Raw genomic sequence first — 21,324 nt, forward strand, 5'->3', positions numbered from 1 at the left:
ATTAGGAGCTGCTGCGCCAAGACGTTTAGATCTCAGGGATTCCAGAAGTCGGAGTCATTCGGTGATGGTTGCATGTCTTGTCGTAGTTTGATTTAAAAAAAACGAAGGTGCGCTAAAACTATGCTACAGGCCGATCAGGCAAATTATATGGAATTATATGAACGAGGCCCGGGGGCCATTGATTGGGATAGCGCTGTAACTACTGCTGGCTGCGTTAATAAACAAGTTCTTACTTTGAACACATTAATTATACAATTATTTAAATGTGATGCGCCTTTAAAACAGACTACGGCAAGAGGCACTCTAGGTTGCCTGCCGCGTTCTACCAAATATACGCCTGAGACGCTTAGTCTCCGCGACCAGCGACCAGCGACCAGAGTGACCATCATGCGTAGCGAGCATCAAACAAAGACGGCAGTATTTTAAAACCTTTTTTAATTTTTGACTCCTTCGCGGCTGTCAGCGCGACATACGACATGTATATAAAAATTACTTAAAACTACCAGTTCTGGCATTTAGACTTGCTAAGTACATATATTTACATAGGAATGGAATAGGTTCAAGAACAAACTTAAAAAAATGATTAGTGTTCAAAGCGAGGCAGGCGCGCAGTGCCGGCTCACTTGTTGATGTCCTCCACGAGCACCGCGGGGTTGATCTTGATCACCTCGCTTAGCTGCCTGAATGAAAACGCCACGTCCGCGGCGCCGAAAGACACGCTGGTGGTGACGCTGCCCAGGTCGCGTGTCTGCGGCCGCGTGCCGTAGAACGAGTACTCGTCGCCGGCGGGCAGCTTTGTGGTGGACTTCCTGGCGACCGCTCGCAGAGGCAGCTTCGTCGTAGACTTGCGCGCACACATTTTTCGCGTCGGCGCCTCGGTCGCGTCCTCGCATTTCCTTTTGGTCCCGGTCACGGTTTCGATCTCGTCGTGCGACTCGCCTCCGGTGATGGTCCGCTTGGTGAATTTAAGCGACAGGGAGGGGTGTACAGCCTTTCCGTGCGCCATCAAATCCTTCCAGAGCCTGAAGCACTGCCTGCAGTGCGAGCAGCAGTACACGCTTCGGCTCTTGAGGCGCATATTGAAGTAGGCGTGGTCGAGGGCGGGGTGCGCCGCGTCGTAGTGCGCCAGGGCCGCGCCGACGCTCTCGAACAGCGAGTGGCACACGCAGCACTTCATTACCCCGGGCCCTTTGCGCGCGAATGCCGGACACAAGTTCTTGTGCGTGTGCCTCGCGGCCTCGCGCTCCGTGAGCGTCTGCTCGCAGCGCAAACACACCAGCTCCGAGCAGTCGTCCGCGGCGGCCGCCAGAGCCGGGAGCGGCGGTTGCAGTGCGCCCTGCGCCTTCTGCCGCTTAGTGACGAGGCGGGACGGTCGCTCGCGGTGCACCGTACTCAGGTGTCTCAGCACGGTCTTCCTGTAACCGTTGAACTCGCAATAGCTGCAGAAGTAGGGCTTGATGTCGTCATGTTGCTTCACGTGCTTACGCAGCTCGCGCGCGTCGTCAAGTTCGGCATTGCAGAAGGGGCACACGACGCCCGCGTCCGGCTCGTCGATAACGAGCTTCTCCTCGTCCTCGTCGCTGTCGGCGCAGAGGCCGCCCAGGCCGCAAAGCGTGCCCACGCCGCCGAGCGCGCGCGGCATCTGCGCGCGCACCTCCGGCGTTGGGACCTTTTCAGCATAGCGCACCACCAGCAGGGAGTCATCGGGCGCTGCGCCTCCGGCAGCTGCCTCCGTGGAGTCGGTGCCGTCGGTCGGCTGACAGTTCATGCTGAGTTTCTGCACCGCCAGCACTTCGGAGATCCACGCCGAGCGCATCGCCGCGTCGCGGACAGCCTCCACGGGGCGCGCAGCTTCGGAGCGGCCCGCGTGCGCCGTCCGGCAGTGGAACTGCGCCTCGTGATAGTTCTGAAACTTGTCCGCACAGCTGTTGCAGCACCACCTACGGATACAAAATCAAAGTGAACAACACACATCGCGAGCGCAACAGACCGGTTCACACAGCCATTCTTAATAATCACCTGATTTTGTTCAGCTCCATCTCCAAATGATCTCGCATTTCACTTTCTTCTCTCATCTTAATACTGCACTTGGGACACTTGAAGCTCCGGTCGGCGGAGGTACCGAAGCTGCCGAAAGAATTTTCCAAGTCTTCGGCGGCATAACTCTTGGCGGGATCGGTGGCTTCCGGCGCCGCGGCGGGAGCTGAGGATGTCGACGGGACAGGATCGGAATACGCGCCGGAGGTTCCCGTCGCCGAGTCTTGTCTGTTCTTCTCGATCAAGACAAACTGATAGTCGAGTGCTTTGGCGATCCACGCTTCCATGCGGGCGTCGACCGGCAGCTCTACGGGATCGCTATGCTTGCCGTGCTCCGTGAGCATATGCTCGATGAGACCGCTTTTGTGGAAAGCCTTGTACGAACAAAACCCGCACAGCCACCTGCAACATATGACAGCAGAATAAATACAAGTCATGGAAATCATCGTCTGTCTATGCGTGGACACGACGAGCAGGGGGTCTGAGGTTATTTTAAATAAATATAGACAGCGCGACCGCTTGTCGCCCGTGCCAAAACCGCACACCGCAAACCACGATTACGCAGCGATTATAAAATAGAAAAAAGTACACATGGCGCGTATATGTATTACTCAATGGTTTGAGTAATGAATGTGTATCTTTGTCTCTGCAAGCCTTTCTGCGCCACGCGGCGTGCACGGCGCGTCTCGTAACGGGGGATGCGCGCAAAGTGCACCGCCACCTCGTGTTATGTATATAATAAATAAATCAAAGTGAATGAACATTACAATGTACTTTCGAATGCAATGACGAGAAACTTTAAACAAAATGTGCCAATCACACAGCTATCAGGGGCAACCAGTTATCTCTGTAAATGGTTGCTGCTACTCGAATTTTGAATATTATTTCTTTCAAATTTTTATTTCCTTACTATTCAAAGTCCCTTTAACGAAAACAGACACTACTCGCGCGGCACTAATGCTCCGCATTGTCACGTGGATTGGTGTACTTGCAATGTTTTCGTCCACCAGGGACTGCAAGGGAGCTACAAATGGATCGAGTCAGTTACGAGCGTTCGTTAAGCTACGGCTTTGGTTTCGGGCGGCAGTGGGAGTGGCGCGCGCGGCAAACGATACACTTACTTTCTATAATGCAGCTCCTCGTACAAATGGGACTGCATGGCGTCTTTGCTTTCGTCCGTGAAGAGGGTGCACAGCGGGCATTGGTACTTCAGGCCGGCGGGCTCGCAGAACTGTCCGAAGCTCTTGCACAACTCCTGCGGCGGGCGCTCGTGCGGGGACGCGGCGCCCGGCTCCCGCTTCACGATGTCCAGATCCACGGCGGGCACGGGCGGCAGCGGCACCGGCGCCTCCAGCGGCGCGTTGGCCTCTGTGCTGTCGATGGCCTCGCTCTTCACTTGCGGCTCTATCATGCCGCACTTTTGACGCTGCTTCTGCCACCGCGGAGTGCCGTCGGGGTCGTCGGGGAGTGATCCCTCGCGATACCAGAAGTGGAAAGTCTCCAACGCTTTGTCGGGATGAGAGTTCCGCTGGTGTTTCGGAATGCTCTCCTGAGTAGACGTCCGGTACCCGCAGTAAGCGCACTTGTACTGCATCTTGGACTGGTGCGCCTTAGCGCAGTGCTCCACCACTTCCTGCCGGAGCATGCTCCTGAACTTGCACAAACCGCACTGCCACGGCTTCAAGTCCATGGTCGGCGTGGCCGTTGACTGTGGGGCTGGGTTAGGAATAATGGGTCCGGATTCCTCCCTCACCACCAGCACAGTGCCAGAGCCGTGCAGCTCCGCGATGTGCTTTTCGAGGACCTGTCTCCGGTGGTGGTAGAAAGCACAGGCCGAGCACGCGTACAGCCGCACGTCATGCATTTTGAGATGGGCGACGATGCGCGAGGCTGTGAGCGCCTTGGAGGTGTTGAGCTGCTGGTAGGGCGGGCAGTGCGCGCAGTGGAAGTCGTTGGAAGAGGCGTGCAGCGTCTCCCAGTGGTACTTAAGCATCACCTCGTCCACGGAGATGTAGCAGCAGCCGCGTGCGCCACACGTGTAGCGCTGGCGTTCCGGCACGAATTTGGGATAGCGCGAAGCCGCCTCGGGAGACACGAGCGGGCCCGCAGCCGCCGGCTGCTCGCTTTTGCCGGGCTTGTCCGGCCGCGACACGAACGAGCTCGACGCCAGGTTCAGCATTTTGTCAAAATGTTTCTCATTGGTCTCCAGGTGCGGCACGGGGTTGACGGGCGCTGTCTGCGGCACGGGCTGCTGCTCGGCGTGCAGCTGCAGGTGGCGCACCATGTTGAGGCGCACCTTGGTCCCGAACTCGCACAGTGCGCAATACACAAGTTCGTCCAGTATGGGGTTGATGGGCAGACGGTTTATGTCGTCAGGACCGAATTTCTTCAACTTGGGAGCGGGCTGCACCGCCACGTCCTCCTTATCAAGCGATTGCTTACGCTTGGAAGCGCTTTTGGATTTGACCGCCTCGCCCACGACGAACAAGTACTGACCTTCGTTGACCAACATGGACGTCACCACCAGCTTGGCCAGGTCGTGCACCTCTTTGAGATGTTTTTTGACGGCCACGAACGACTGGTACTTAAGGTTGCAGAGGCCGCAGGCGTATTGCGTGTTCTCCTTCGCACCGTGACCGGTCTTGTAGTGTTTGATGACGTCGTCCTTGGAGCCTTGGAAAGCGCAGTGGGCGCACGGGAAGCGCACCACCCGCGGATGCACGGCGGCCGCGTGTCTCTTGTAGCCCACGCCATTCTTCAAAACCACGTTCTCGCACAACCCACATTTGTATAGTAACGAGGCCGCCACCCGCTTGACGTCGTTGCGCTTCATGTCGGCTATCAAAGCGGAGTCCTGTCCGGCGAGGTCAAAGACGCTCTGCTCTGGTGCCTCATCGTCGCTGTCCAAACAAACAATCACGTCGTCGGCCGCCGTCTCAGACGCGCTCTGTTCGGGCTCGGTCTTCAGTACCGGAGTGGAGGGGAGAGGGCCGTCGCTCTCGGGCGCGCCCGGCTCTCGGGGCGCGTCGGCAGGCGGCGTCGTGTCGAGTAGGGAGCAATGTAAAACCGAATCTCCCTGCTGCGGGCTGCGGGCCGGCGGCTCCGGGCTGCAGAGGGGCACGCCGGAAGCATCGTCGTCGTCCTCGTTGTCGTCACTCGCTCCCGGAGCGGAGGTCGATATGGAGTCGATCATCTGATTCGTTTGGCCAATGAGTTTTTCTAGATCGATAGACCTCTCCGCCTCCTTCTCTGGGTTTCCCTTAACATTGTTCGGTGTTATGTCGACAGTTTTAATTTTAGAACTGTTCAGATGTGCCAGGGGCAGGACACGATAGCCGGTGCTTCCCTCCTATGAATGCAATAAAGACATTTTAACTAATTGTTAACCGCTAAACAATAAATGTTAGATAAAACTAAGTAAAAAAACCATAAACGGCCGCTGCGGGCGGGTCGCGGTGGGGAAAAGTTCACGAACTGAGTAATATTATCAGTGGAACAAAAAGATTCGCCAGCAAACTGAGCGAATACCCGAGATCGCCGTGCAATAATAAGCGTTTCATGTTACTTTGTACTTCACATAGTAGTATCGCGAAACATTTACGGACATTACACGTATGTGTGGAGCATTGGGTCATGTTCAAAAAAGTTAAATCCCACGCACCAACATAACATGTGTTGTGGAACTTTCTTATGTCTGCGTCCGCTCACACCCATCAAAGATTTGTTCATTTTTCCAGGTGACGTTTAGACGTTAGGTCTTATTTTTGTTTCTTGTTCTCGAGTCTTTCGCTATTCTTTACAAGAGTTTGAAGTTTGGCGCACAGATAATTTTATTAACATGTGCTGAGAAGCTACGATACTATTTTTTATAAACACGCTTTCCAGGAAATCTCTAGCTTTTTAGCTTTAAATTATAAATAGTCCGCACAGCTCTTTAATAAAAAAAAAGATTAATATCGGATAATATCTCCTCATCGGACTCACCTTGTTCTTGATGACCCTTAAGTAGGCCTGGGGCTGCCTGGTGGGGTGCAGCTGAGAGGCGTGCGCCAGCAGCTGCGCCTCGTCGTCGGCGCCGTGCACGCACCACGCGCACTGGTACAGCCTGTACCCGTGGCCCTTCATGTGCAGCAGCAGCTCCGCGTGCTTCGGAAACGTCGCAGCGCAACACTACAAAGTCATTTGCAGGGCACTAATTATTATGATGTTGCACTAATTATATACAAGTAAACGTTCATTTTAAGCTCGAGCCCATGAACGATCGGCTTTGGCTACAACTTCATTGTAATTCCAACCTATTCCAATAAATCAACAGCAGCTATACGTACGTTACACGCGTACGCGTCGTCCGCGGGGTGCTTGCCTTGCAAGTGTTCAGAGAGCTTGCCCGACGTGTACGTTTTGAACTTGCAAACACCTTCGCTCGTCGCTGGAAATTACGTCGTCATTTATTATAAGACAAAATTACAAACAATCATGTCAACGCAACGGAGGCAAGGAATACGTACCCTGTCTACAGACGTAGTAGGGGACGGCGACTTCTCGCGGCAAAACGCAAGCGCCGGCGCCGCCGCCCGTCACCACCGCACCCCTGAGAATGGCTGTGGCTGCAGGAGTTGTGCCAGGGGCTCCGGCAGGGGAGGAGGCCGAGGGCGGCGCGTGCAGGCGAGCCGCGTGTGCGCGCACCAGGTGCGGCGCGACGCCTCGGTAATAGCAGGCCGCGCATGCGAACTGACAGCCGCCATGCTCCTTGAACACGTGCGTCACCAGGTCCACGGCGTTGCCGCACGGGTCGAAGTGGCAGTAGGCGCACAGCAGCGCGCGCGCGCCTCCCAGCCGCTCGTGCGCTACAGCGTGCCGCAGCGCTTCCTCCGCGTTGTCGGTGGAGTAGCTGCAGAAGCTGCCCGCGCACTTGAATATGTGAGCTAGCTTCTCATAGTTCATCATTATGTCCAACACTACGTTATGTTTCTGGCTCATCGTTATTTGTTGCGCTTCCTCATACTGGTGTTCCTTCAGGTCGGTCTTCAGGTCGGTCTTCAGGTCGGTCTGCAGGTCGGTCTGCAGCTCGGCGGTGGCGGCGGGGGCGACGGGCCGGGCCGGTGCTCCCAGACTGACGACGCTCTCGATGACGGGCAGGGGCGAGTGCTGCTCGCGACTCGGCGTCCGCCCGGTGAGCTCGGAGAGCGGTCGAACGTTCAAGTAATTCTTACTCGGTTTGTCGTCGACTTGTGCCTCGATATCCTTCTCTGCACTTTCAAGTACCATAACCGGAAAATCATCTATGTGCTTATCGAGGAAATGATTTAAACAATCTTTGAATTGGTGATTCCCTTGGGGAGTTACGATAAGTTGGCACAAGAAACAGAAGCCGTCCCAATTTTCTTTGTGCTTGATCTGCACGTGTTTTTTAAACGAAATCAAAAGAGGGGTGCGATAGTGGTTGTCGTGTCCGTTGATACAGCACACGTACTCTCGGGTGCCGGCATCTGTGTGCAACACCTTAAAGTGCGGGTAGTCCAAGACGTCGCTGGACGCGTGCGGCGGGGAGCAACCGGCCGCCTCTGTTGCGGCGGCGACCGGAGTCGGCGCATCACTTTTGACCGAAGCGAGACTGAGCGGTCGGTCCAGCTGCGTCTCACCGTCCTCGCCGTCATCATCGCGGGGCTCTGTTTTGATAGTCGCTTTCTGGTTTAATGCGCATTCGACATTTGCGTCATCGTCATTTTCAAAGGTGATCTGCGTGTTGGTGCGTCGAGGTGTCGATGCCTCACCGAGAGGCGGGGCCGGCGCCACTTCCTGCGGGCTCGGTGTGGCTACGTCGAGCAGGCTCAATGCGGCCGCTTCCTGCGCGCTCGGTGCAGGTTCTTCCTGCAGGCCCGGCGTGGCTGCTTCGACTTGGTCTCCGTCATCACTTTTCAGTGTAATATCGTCTTCATAGAAAGAATCTTGTTTATTTCGAATCAAGCTCCTACTCCTCAGTATCCTAGGTTCGGATCTTCGTGATAGTTTAATGAAAGTTGACAACATTTTTTTGGATATTACGGCCAAGTTGATTACGCTGACTTCAGTCTGTTCGTTGTTATGGCGCTTTATAACGTGCGTCTTCAAGTTCTCCATGGACACTTGAGTGAAATTGCATTTGCCACAAATAAACCCTATGAGTTGGCCCTTCGGCTCTTTGGGAGGCGGCGGGATATCCAAGTCGAACGGACAGGCTCGGTCGAGGTTGACGCACTCGGAGCACGGCTGCTTGTATTCGCCGGTATGCACGCTGACCACGTGCCAGAAGAACGCTTCCAGGTTCGTCTTCTTTCGACTGAACTCCTTGAAACAGAATCTACAAATATATTTGTCGCTCGGAATTTTACTCATGACTTGGGAATTGACTTCCTCTGAGTGCGCTATAGCTTTCCTCGCGACGTCGGCGCTCATCCTCGACAGCGGGATTTCCAAGTGCGGGTGTTGTTTTTTGTAGTGGTGCACGATGTCGCCGCCGGCGTACGCGCAGAAGCGACACGCGTACACACTTACGTTCTTCGCAAAGCAGTAGGTCTGGTCAATGAAACAATTGTCGTCGGCGACCTGGTTGTTGCCGGGAAGTGGCGACTCGGATTGGAGGCGCGTTTTCTCTTTTTCCTGATTATTGATTTCTGTCTTTTTTTTCTTATTTTTTTGTTTTATTACACCAGCTTGCCACCCGCGTCGCTTTCGTTTCGGTCTTTTCCTCAACTCCGGCAGCTGCTCAGTGCTACCGAAGCTTTTGTACGAAGAGAGGGAGTCGCACTCTGATTCAGAGGTGGTATCCAGTTTGCTCTCACTTGCGTTGGTGTTATTCGACTCACTAACTGAATCGGATTCAAAGTCATATGGATCTTCTGGCTGTTCTGGGAAGTGCACTTTAGATTTGGGCACCGGTTTATGTTTAGTTGAATTCTTTGGTGTTGCCGAAGTGTTGTCATTGCTATTTTGGACTTGTGGCAAGATTTGCTTTTGCGTTAACTTTGTTTTTGGATTATTTTTTTTCTTAGATATTTTAGCTTTGCTAAACTTTTCTTCATAAGTTTGTTTCATTTTTTCGAGAATCACTACCGGACTGTTTTCTACACTTTGTGCTTCTGCTTTGTCAGATATAGCTTTGTCTTGAGCTAATTTTGCCAAACGACACATTCTGATACCGGTGGTATTGAATACGTTATCGTTTAAAAACATCTCCCTTATATCGTCTTGCAGTAGTCTGAGTTCTCTACAAGGTATTTTGGCACTGGACGGTTTTTCATTCGTTAAGTTCGCAGCGTCCGAACGTTTATTTTCGTCAGCTTTAATATTTTTCACTTTTGCTTTGCCTCTTTTAGTAAATTTCCCGGGCGTGGTTAGCGTTTTATTAGGGCTTTCGGATTGATCAGAAGCAATTTCATTACTTTGATTATATGTTAAAATTGCTTCTTCATCATTATCCTTGGCATCATTTCCTGCACTGCTCACCAAAGCAGACACATTAACCTCGCCTTCAATTTCCTCGTTCCCTTTACCATTTTCTTCAACATTTTCGTTCGAGTGATTCAATGTTATCATCGACTCATTCGCTGCTCCACCAAGTCCACTGTCGTCCACTCTTTCGTCACTCAACTGATTTGTTATATTTTCAGTACAAAGTGTTTCAGGATTATTTTGTAGAGCCTGGTCAATGTTTGACTTGCACTGACTATCATCTTTTATACTTGCGTACTGACTCGGAAAACTAAGTACACTACTGGGTGTATCTTCATCGTCTGAAACGATTTCGCTCAGTTTTTCCAATTTTTTCTTTAATTTTTCATTCTCGTTTGATTGGTCTTTTAACATGGAAAGTAACTCTTTTATTTTTGATTTATCTTTTAATATAGATAACAAGTTTCCGATAGAGTCGGACTGATGTGTTAGTCCAGTACTTGATGAATTTATTACAACATTCTCTTTAACTGCATATGTATTGTGTGTTGAGGTTATATCTGAACTTCTTTCACAGGGTAACTCGTCAGTACTATCTGCTGCTCCTTGACTATTCTCATCGATTTTCTCTTGAGTAGTTTCATTAATGTCTATCGTACTGTCCGGTGTTGATCGGAATTCTAAACGTTCCTCAGCAGGTATTTTCTTCTCCTGTTGTGCTGTTGATTTTATCATTTCAGTCGTTGAAACCTCAGTATCATCATTATTTTTGGCACTAACGTCCAGATAAACCAGTTCGTTTTTATTGTTTTTATCGTGATTAAAGTCTTTACCTAAAATTATATTATCGTCTGTATCATCTTTACTTAAATCTCTTTCATTGATGACTAAAACAGTATCTGATGATTTTTCTTCTTCGTCGTCGTCGTAATTAACAATTTCCTTTTTTTCAACACAAGTTATGTTATCTAACATATTTTCAAGGCTTATCTCTTTAGTAAACTGATTTCTAGAACCACCGTTTCTTGAAGTCTCCAAATCGTCATCTAAATCTGCGATAAGTGCATTTATATTTTCAATAACGGGATCAGTGGTAATATTGTCGGGAAACATTTCCATTTCTATGCCGAAACAATTATTTGAATCTGGTACACAGTCTGCAATTTTGTTTTCTTTCGAAACTGAAGTTTCAGCATCTGCTACACGGCAGGGATCGTTCTCTGCTGATGTTGTCTTTATGTTCTCCTCATTTAATGCAGAGCTTTCTTTATCTTCGCGTATGGAATCTATTTTATTTTCTTGTTCTTTAATATCATTCGTTTCGCATTTGTGCACAATTTTACTTTTCTCGATTTCCTGAACGTTTTCGTCCGATTCGGAATCTGAGAGAATTACTTTTTTCACCTTGTTCATTTTTTTCGGTGAGCTATTACAATTTAACGAACCTTCTTTATTTAAAGTAGTTCGCCGTAAAGATCTTGTCACGCGTCTTTCGACGTTGCAGGTTATATCGAAATTTACACTTTCGTTTTCTAATGTTTGGGAAACGTTTTTTTCTTTAATCTTTTGTCTGTCTGTAATCGTATCGTTTTTGTTTTGAACTTGTTCATCATCCACTTCAGCTGACACCTGGATCTCAGTGTTTAACTTTGAACTTTCCACGTTATTTTTTTGGAGACTATCATCACCAGTTGCAATTTTTAAATCATCAGCTACTTCTTGAATGCCTAATTCCTCCAAAGGTCTTTTGATCTTGGGAATTTTGTAATTTTTCACGCCATAACCCGAACCCAGTATCGTCCCCTTCGCAATATTATCATTGGAATAAATTAAACCATGCTTTTTAATTTCACGTGATTTTTCACGCTTTGAATCAGAGTGCTTGTACTGGTAGTCTTTGCTAATTTCACGTTGATTTCTAGGTTCTCGGCTTATTCCGCTTCGCTCACTTGAAGATCGACTTTCATCTTTGCTTTTACTGCGTAAGAAATCGTGTTGGTCTCTTCGAGACAATCGGGGATCACGATCATTAAGTTTTTTAGCTGCATTCGTTTCAGGAGTCGAGTCGGATTTATCTTTGGCAACGTCATTGTTACATGTCCTTTTATATAACGCCAATTCCTCTTTAATATTCACAAAAGATTTCTTAGTATTATACTGAGCTGTTTCTCTACCTACACTGCATGCCCGTCTAAAGTTATTCCGTGTAGTTGTTGACAAATTTTTATTGTCTAAATCTGAAGGTACCTGTCCCGCACTCTGTTCATGTGTTACAAATCTACCAACACTAGATGCTCTTTTTCTCCTATCGTCAAAGTTTGTGTCAGATCTAGGCGTATTTTTGAGATTTTCAATAGTGCTTTGAAAACTCCTTTTTACACTTGTGTCAATAATAAATGAACGACCAGCATGTGATTCAACTGACAACATGTTGTCAGAAGCAGAATTCATTTCATTACTCCTCTCGAGGTATCTATTCTCCGGTAACATTCGACCGACGCTATTTTCTCTTCGATAGCTTGCACCGTGCCGCGACGAGCTTCTACCGTTGTCCGATTCGTATCGCATTTCTCTGGTGCGGTAAGCTTTGTTCCGATCATTAGAGTAGTGGCGATCCGTTTTATAATTCCTAGAAGTCGATTCCCGGCGGGAAGACCGTTCGCCGTAGCGAGAATCTTGTTCAAACGTAGCACTTCTATCACTGCGTCCAGCGCTTTGCTGTCGACCGTAATTTCGGTAAGATTCTGAATAATTTCTTCTCGGTTGATCGTACTTATAGTTGTGAGTGTTAACATTCGAAGAATTCCGATCCTTAAAATGATTGTAAACGTTTTCATCGCTGTACCTGGATACATTTTCGAAATCAGAGCTACCCCTATTGATTCTAGGGTCTTGAAAATTATTGTATCGTATAGGTGGCATTTGCGGTGTTAACTGGTTTTGTGAAAAATCTGATCTACCGAAAGGATGAGTTGGCGTCATAAGAACCTCCGTTCGCCCGAACGGGTGACTGGGAGTAGACGGGCAATCTATTCTTCCAAAGGGATGTACGGGCGTCATGGCGGGCGTAGGTGCCTCCGACCTACCAAACGCGTGAATAGGAGTCATTGGTGTTTCCATCCGGACAAATGAATGATTGGGAGTCGGTGGACAATCAGAAATTCCGAAAGGATGCACTGGCGTAAGGGGGCATTCTGCTCTATTAAAAACAACCGAATTACTATTTTCCCCATATACATTATGAAATTCACTGTTGTTGAGGCCTGCATTGATACGCAAATCGTCTTGTTTTCGTAACAAAAATTCATTATGTCCATCATCATTTTGTACAGACGTCTCCGCAACTGGGAACATCGGAGCGTAAACATGGCCTTGGTTTGAATAGCTCTCATTATCAAAAGGTAATCGCGATGGAGTCATTTCGTAAACGTTCACATTTGAGGGTATGTTAGATACGACATTCGGCACAAGATTTGAACTTTGCGTAATATTAGGCATTCTGTTCGGAGTCATGTTGGGCATTGCGTTTGGTATTCGGTTGGGAGTCATATTAGCGGGAAAATTAATTTGCGGTCGCGGAGTGCGGTCCGCAAACCCCAAATTAGGACTTTCCATATTGGGGTAGTTGTAATCTCTTCTCACCCGGGGGTCCACTAACGGCAATCGTTTATCATTCGTTATCGGTTCTGTATCACCTTTGTGCTGATCAAACGTTTTTACAAAGCTACCACAATTACCTGTTTTTGGTACGTTGGTAGTGGATAACATTGACATCATTCTCATGTCCACGTCGGCTTTGGAACAAACCACTGTGCTTTTAACTGGATCAGCAGGAATTATTACTGGTGGTTTAATTCCTGCATCGGCGAAGTCTTCGTGATCGGGCGACTTTGGCACCAAATCATTATAAGCGTCGTCGATACAAGGACTAAATTTTCTGTTATCTTCTTCGTCAGAACTTTCATTGAACGCTATCTTTGCTGGTAAGTTGAATCTTTCGTATTCTTTTTCAGTTAGTTTTAAACTTTGTTTTTTTAACAGCTCATCTTTGGGTGTGTTTACGTTACTTTCGTTAGGCAATAGGAACGGTGCATTACGAACGGAAGTGGACTTTTCTTTGTATTTCTCGATAGAAATTCTTTTTTTAGGTAGTATTTTCTCCATATTTGTGACTTTCATTATCTTTGGTTGGTGTAACAGTGGTGTTATAGCTTCCGACTCATCTACAGGTATTTTTTCACTCAATATTTCTTTTTTCAAAGCTTGTAAAATATCAATTTCTTGCACAACTTCTTTCTGTGTATTTGTTTCCATTTCTAGTAAAGGGATATCTACCGGTACCTTTAATTTAAGAAAATTATTGTTTTCTTTAATCTCTACCGTGTCCTTGGATTTTATATTCGTAGAGGACAAATTAGATGTTGTGCAGGATCTATCATATTCGTCTTGATTAGAGATTGGTTTATAAAAATTTGGTGAAAAGGCTTTAGGTGATTCCGGTTCAGTGTTTGCAGTGGTTCCACATTTGCCCTTGTTCATATTTAAATTTAGTAAATTATCAGTAGAAATTTCCTCCGCTTTTATCTGACAGGAATTATTTTCTGTCATTAATTTATTATTGAGAGTTTGAATAGTCTTGCCTTCATTTCTTTCAATCTCATATCTCGGGGCACTACTTGTTTGGATGACATTTTCGCTCATAGAGACTACCGTTGCTGGAACTACACTCATCGGGACTTCACCACTCGCCGCGACTTTCAAATTTGCCGAGATTTCTCCTCTAGCCGGGATTTCACTATTCGCCATCGCGTCACCACTTGCTGAGACGTGTGCACTGGCCGCAACATCATTGCTAGTCGAGACATTGCCACCTACGTCAACTTTACCACTCGTCGGCATTTCATTCACAGAAACTCCACACGTCCGAATTTCGCTAGGAAGGACTCTGCTCGCCGGTATTTCACTTGCAGAGTCTTGGCTCGTTTGGCTCTCACTTTGCGAGGGGCCTGTGCTTGTCTTGACTACTTTTGTCTGGATGCCACTTATTTGCATATCGCTTGTCTGATTTACGTTTGCCACTCCTGTGCATGACGTGTCTTCTTCTTTATTTTGATGCTGTCTCTCTTTCGCATTTTTATTTTCACTTTTTTGTATTTTTTTGCTTTCTGGGCATAATTCAAATTTAGAATCGTTGATAAAAGCATTTTGATTGATAAAGTTTTTATCCATATTGATTTCGTTTGAAGTATTTTTATCTGGATTAATAACAAGACAGATTTGAATTTTTCGAGGCGGTTGATCTTTTTTATCTACTTTTATCGGACTGTCCGTGTAACCGTGTTCTTTATCGACTACCACTAAACTGCCGTATATATTTTCTATGGCCTCGCTCTCGCTATCGGATAACTCTCCTTCTTCAACTTCTGCGATTCTCTTCGTTTTGTTCTTTTTGTGTTTATAAGATTTTAGTATTAAATCGGATATATCATCTTTTGCCCCGGTCTGTTTTAATTCGGACAGTATCTGAGATCTCAATCCTCGTAGTGTTTCTATGTCAACATCGTTATCACTGCAGTTAATGATCCTTGAGAGGATATCTTTGGTGTTTAGAGTGTTCAAACTTTCTTCTGGAACTTTTAGAGTGATATTCAAGTCTTGCAATTTACTTTTTTGCGGATCACTGGTGGACATTTTTTTATCTTTTTTATTACAAGTCGGCAACTTTAGGGGAGAACTCTGAGACGATCTTCTACTAAAAAGTGGTTTATCAATTATTTTATCTTGCTGTCGATTATCGGCAACGCCGTCGCGCTCGGGGGAGACGAGCACTCGCGTGTAGCCCCGCCTGCTCGTCGCCGGTGACTCCGGGCCCCGAATTGGTGATATCGAACTTTTCTTTGGCCTCCTTTGAAACAGCGCCGGCTCCTTGCTGCCGGCACAGTCCACCTCCGTGTTGCCGACGCGCGCTATTTCGGGAAGCATTCCAGGGTCTTGTAAATGTGTCGAAACATTTTTAAGTTTACTTCGAGCGAAATCCAATTGAACATTTTGACTTTTGTCGACATCGGTTAACGTCGCATCCGAGCTTGCGTCGCGCTGCAACAAGAGTTTGCATTGAGAGCTCGAAATAAAATAAATATTAAAAAATGAATAGGAACGGAAACATTCCGAAGGAACAAACCTGTTCAACTTTCGCATACAAGTTGACTAAAACTTGTTCGCATTTTAATAAATTTTCCATTTTCATTCTGAAACAAATGAGCTTCTTTAAATATATTTAATATTTATTAATATTATCTTCTAATCAATATAAGAGTGTCGATTAAGCTTTATGTGATAAATAAAAGTTTTTTCGTGTTCTAATATATTCAGGAACAATCGAGAGGCTCTTTTGAAGGGCCCACAATAACTTTTTCATCTCAGTACTGTATTTTAATATAGACATTGATTACGGCGCAGAAATTAAATCAGAAAGAACACAAATTTAGAGTTAAATATAACCAGTTCCCAAATAAGGCGCGCTCTGCCGCAATATTTATTATCTACTACTTATCGGAACAAGTATTCATCCACGAAAACAAAATCGTAACATCTTAACAGCCGTATTCATTCACGCGGTGTTCAATGGTTGTTTCGTCTAAAAATTCAAAGTCATTCCTACTCCTTGACAGATCCTCGATATGATACCAGAGCTACCCCGGAATATAAGGGTGCTCTCGATTCTCTCTCCATCTCGGTTAAACTGTCGCGAAGGTAGTCACCTGGCAGACGTTTCGACCATTAGGCCGCGAAAGTTTCCTTCGCGGTAAAATCACTACCTAAATGCAGAAAGATGCTACGAAGCGGCCCAGAATTAACTGTGCTTAGTTCTCGACATGTACTGAAGATGAAACATTGAAAGTGCGCCGCGCCTAGGGGTTATTAAGGATTATACAAAATGAACCTTTTCTTTTTGTCCGACAACAGATCCCGCAGAGAACGAATTTTAGCGAGCTGCGCCTGGCGCGGGTTGCTCGCGGTGGCGCCGGTGCTCTCCAGCCTCTTGATCATGCTCTCCAGAAATGGAATGTACATCTTCATCTCCTCGAACTTGCGATCGTAATCCATCTCCATTCTGCTTGCTGAAAATTGGGGTAAAAATCTGATAGTGTCAATAATACGCGAAGTGACGTTTTAGTACAATTGTACCGCACACGAAAGCACATCGATGTCAGCGGCCGGTACGAGCGTTGTAATCAAATTATCAGATTTTTATTCAAGTGTCAAGGATACTTAGTATCGCAAAATTTTAGAGGAGCTACATTTTGTGGCGTTGTTCTTTATTATCTGTGCGCAGAGCAGTCTGCGGCGCGCACTCTGCACGTTGCCGTTTAATGTGGTGCGGGCCACCAGCTCCGATAATTTGAAGTTTTAATCATCATCGTATCAGCCGCCTCGCAGCAGACCGTCCGCTGCGAGGCACAGGCCTCCCTCCAAAGTTGGACGCGATGATCGATCTTGCGCTGCCCGCATCCAGCGACTTCTTGCGAGCTTGACTATGTCATCGAACTACCCAGCGTGTGTACATCAAAGGCTTTATCCTTCAATTGATTTTCTGTTTCACCGCGGCCGACCCATACCTTCCAATATTTACCGGCGACATTCAATTTATTGCTTTTTTATTCATTATGGACTAACCGAAAACACCAACAGTTTACAGCTCAAACGTTACGTTTATTTTATTGATTTGTTTCCGAAATTTTCGGCAAGCACGTGGAACTAACTCATGCGCACAGAAGTTGCGGACAGCAACCGTTTCTAAACCAGGCAGATCACCGCGTATCACATCAAAGGAAGAGCTCATTTGGAACAAAGTCCTTCGAAAAGATGCATAAAAGCCTAGAATTTATCAGAAAAAAATCTGTACTTTTAGCATTTTTCAAAAACATCATCAAAGGTCAGAAACGGGAGCACGCTGTATAAGGGTAATACCAAATAGCGCAAAGTTAACATAAATTAGTGCGCTGCTTTAATATGTTTAAGCAGATGAGAACAAAACCCGTGCTATGCGCCCGCAGTTTAAGTATTTTGCCGCCAACATGGCTGAAAAAAAATCTCCAAGACCACCCCAGTTGTAGTCATAAGTAATACATCAGGCCTTTCGATTTATAAATCATAAGGCCTGGGCTATAATTAATCTAAGAATAATAACACAGTGGTCAGGAGTTCATGCCACATGAATAAATATTGAACGTGTGCTAAGAAGCGGCACCTGCGTGGAGGAAATAAATGTATCACTGCATCTAATGATTCAATTAAATTGGAAGTAAATAAAAAATCAATATAAATCTCTGCCCATTAGGGGAGGCTTATAAAACGTAACATATATATATATATATATATATATATATATATATATAGTCAATTATGGACTAACATTTCTTTGCTACGCGAACTAATTTGCCAAAATTAACTAATTTATTAGACAAATGAAGCAACAAACACTTGCGCACAAAATACACGACAGAAAAAGAAATAGTTTTGCCAAACAAAACGGAACGAAATAATAAATAACGTAATAATAATATAATTCGAAATGTTCAAATTTCTGATAACTACGTATTAAAAGTAATTATCCTTCACTATCTGTCCGTGCAGACGTCGCGTTTCAAAAGAAAAAATAAAATAGTGTAATCTTTTTCGAAAGCGATCAATTTATAGGGTGTGATTGAAAATCGGTGTAAGTTTTAAAAGTTTTTGCTGATGATTTAGCTTCACATTCACCACTTGAAACTTTTACGCTCAAAACCAATCACTCTGTACATACACACGCGGCGGCGGTGGGCGCGCTTCGTTGCGGAAGCCGCCGCGAGATCCTCGGCAAGCGCGGCGTGCGGCTCCAATCTGCAAACGCGACACCACCGCCTACGCCCGCGCACCCGCGACCACCCGCGACCATACGGGACCGCCACTTTCAGGTGATCTAATCAAACGGTCGCAATGGCCCCCTCCCCCGCCCCCACCCACGGGCGAACAGGACTATTTTAGCTTAGGATCAATACCTCAACGTCTATACAGACGTTGCATTAGAGGCTCGACGAAACACTATTTCAATGCAAACGCATCTCTGACCCTCACTCATTCCCGCATATGACAAAAGTTTCTCTGATACAAAAGAAAACAAACACTAATAGTGACCATACACGTACTTGTCGGACTGTACCACTTAAAATTCATCTCTCCCAACGATCTGGAGTGACATGCAATTTTATCAAATTCAAAACTGTCAGCTGCGGATGCCCGGCTTCGCTATTGTCGTGAGTTAGACTCAATCAAATTTAACTGTTTCCCAGGTCTTCATCGCAACACGGCGCAAATGACAACACGAAAGCAACATTTCAAACGTATTGCTATCGGGTAAGAAGACTTAACCAAACTCATTAATTGCGCCTATATAATTCTCGAAAATTTACATCGCGATAATATCTCTCGAAAACTACTAAACTCAACAGAAAACAACGTGACACACCATTTATAAACACAAAATAATTGCAACCGAGCGACTCTTAATGCAACTCCGGAGGCCCCTGCCGCGACGCGACATTTGATTTAGCGCAGTCGGATACCATCGACGCGCGCACCTGCACCGGCGGCTGCGCGCGCACGGGCACGCGGCGGCGGTGCCACTACGCACGCTTGCAACTCGCTCGCTTGCAACACAAAGGATTCTATTTAAATAACACGGCCTCGGACCCTCAAACCAGTTCGTTAAAAAAACCAGCTAAATTCAGACCCTAATAATAGATGTTATTATTTATAACTATAGAACTGAATAATGAAATTGTAAAGTTTTACTTTACAAATTTTATATTATTATTAGGCAGTCGAAAATGGTAACCGTTCATTACATATAGAGATCTCATAGTATACATACACGAGTAAACATTTTAATACCATGCTCTCTCTATTACATGCACATAAAACATAACACGCACCTACGTAGCTCAATCAAAATGGCCGCAATAACAGTCGCTTACGGGAGGTGGGAACAGCTTAATTAAAAATTTTACAAACCTTCCAATGAGACGCTCGCGAAGTACACGACCAAATATTTATATTCGATACGACACACGCGCCGAGTGACACGTTTCCTCAAATTCGATTCCAGACGTACAATATGACACACAATAACAACACAAGACAACTAGCCAACAGCCGGCACAGCCAGCGCACGGGCGGAGCCGCGCGAGCGAACTAGTGACGACCGCCTGAAACCACCGCGCCGGACGGAACATTTGATTTCATCGGAAACAGCTTCGAACAACGTTCGACGATTTATCACAGATCTCTTGAGCACGGCGCCTTGAAGTGGACGTTGGAGCTCGACATAGCGAGCGATGCGCTTCGTGTTCACGCGGGGGACAGTTTACACGGATGGTGTACAAGAGGGCGCCTCCTTGGATTCGAGCCGTTTTAAAAAAGGAACGCGGGGCGCATGGGCCAGGCGCCCTCTACTTAAAAACGCCATTTTGAGCAATAGCATTGAATTGTTTGATTATATGTAAAAAAGGCTTAGTATTAACGAAGAAATAAATGTCTCAATAAAATACACACATTTGTATTTTAAAGACATACTACTCTAGAGGCTTTGAATACGGCTAACGATACGACATAATTACCCAAAATTACTTTTATCGCGCAAAATAATTCGAGAGATAAAATATACGCACGTCATACACAAGATATCCCTCGCGGGATGTTATCATTAATTATAATAAATGGAATAAATACCTGATGCTTTGTTTTTAGGGTTATAAATATAATTTGTATCGCGACGAGGAATAATTACAAGCTATCCGCGAGCGCCATATTGGTTCTAAACTTTAATGTGATTTACGTAATCACAGTATTTGTCGACTCGAGGCAACAGCAGCGGGTAGTCCGGTTACCGTTTAGCTTGGTCACTAATGTTTAGCACTACACATTTTGGCAACGTAAAAGCACTCCCATCGACATCCCGACCGCCGCGTTCCTCTGTCGTGCGACGCTCCGGTGGAAGTGAGCGGCGACAAAATGGCGCCGCGGCCGTGTGCGCCCCGCGACGCGCCTGCACCTACCTACCGGCCGCCGCGGCCCGACAAAGAACACTCGTACAACAATTGATCACAAATATCACCGACTCCTGTCTCCGTTTCCTTAAAAATGATTATCGGTATTGACACTGACATTATTTAGACATATTTTTTCTTTGCTCATTTTACTACACAGACACAAAGAGAACAGTTTCTACAGTACTATGTGAGTTTGAACGTACCTTTGAAATCGAATCATTTTAGTTAGAGGGCAATAATCCTGGCCGATCCGTTCGAGTGGCTATCAAAATAAAGAAAAGCATAAATTATTAGCCGTTCTCGTTAATGCTGTCGCTTCGTGTACTAGAGGACTAGAGGATCGAATCGGTGACGCAATGTGGTCTGGCAGGCCTTTTGAAATCTCGGGCGCGTCTGTGACTGCACGTCGGCGCTATTTTAACACAGACGCGATCGATGGGCGTCGCTCACTCGGATCACTTTACGACGTCGACATTGCGCCCCGCCGTTGTCGTAACGGCGAATACAAAATGTTTTCTGATCCGTCAGTGGATCTATCTAAGGTAACTTCTACAAACTTGCACTGACCTGTTCTATCTAAAGTAAAGCAACGAAAGGATGCAATAATAATCTCTAGTCACGGTAAACGAGCGCTGCATATGAGTATGTACATGGTATGTGCTGGCCGCTGGCTACGCTCGGCTCGCTCGGGACGTGCTGCGGGAGAGACTGCGCGGCGAGCGGCGAGCGCCCCCCGCGCCCACCGCGCCCGCCGCGCCGCCCGCGC

The 21,324-nt window shown here is 46.8% G+C and overlaps 1 protein-coding gene across 4 annotated transcripts; it reads right to left on the reverse strand.

Moving 5' to 3' along the window:
• Window positions 1-419: 419 nt before the first annotated feature.
• LOC137924141 (uncharacterized) lies at window positions 420-21,243 on the reverse strand. 4 transcript variants are annotated; one of them, XM_068767489.1, is made up of 10 exons: window positions 21,126-21,243; window positions 20,762-20,820; window positions 16,412-16,589; window positions 15,650-15,716; window positions 6,546-15,564; window positions 6,366-6,466; window positions 6,022-6,207; window positions 3,159-5,386; window positions 2,020-2,439; window positions 420-1,940 (listed from the first exon to the last, which is right to left on the reverse strand). In XM_068767489.1, exons 3-10 carry the CDS (start codon window positions 16,579-16,581, stop codon window positions 620-622), a joined length of 13,512 nt encoding a protein of 4,503 aa, XP_068623590.1. In that variant the 5' UTR covers window positions 16,582-16,589; window positions 20,762-20,820; window positions 21,126-21,243; the 3' UTR covers window positions 420-619. The 4 variants fall into 4 exon arrangements, with proteins under 4 accessions (XP_068623590.1, XP_068623591.1, XP_068623589.1 ...); XM_068767490.1 differs by lacking the exon at window positions 20,762-20,820; XM_068767488.1 differs by lacking the exons at window positions 20,762-20,820; window positions 21,126-21,243 and adding an exon at window positions 20,239-20,510.
• Window positions 21,244-21,324: the final 81 nt, after the last annotated feature.

The sequence above is a fragment of the Battus philenor genome, unplaced genomic scaffold (assembly GCF_028537555.1).
Source record: "Battus philenor isolate CCGP_79_NKW_IND1 unplaced genomic scaffold, ilBatPhil1.0.hap1 SCAF_23, whole genome shotgun sequence".
Taxonomy (NCBI): Eukaryota; Metazoa; Arthropoda; class Insecta; order Lepidoptera; family Papilionidae; genus Battus; species Battus philenor.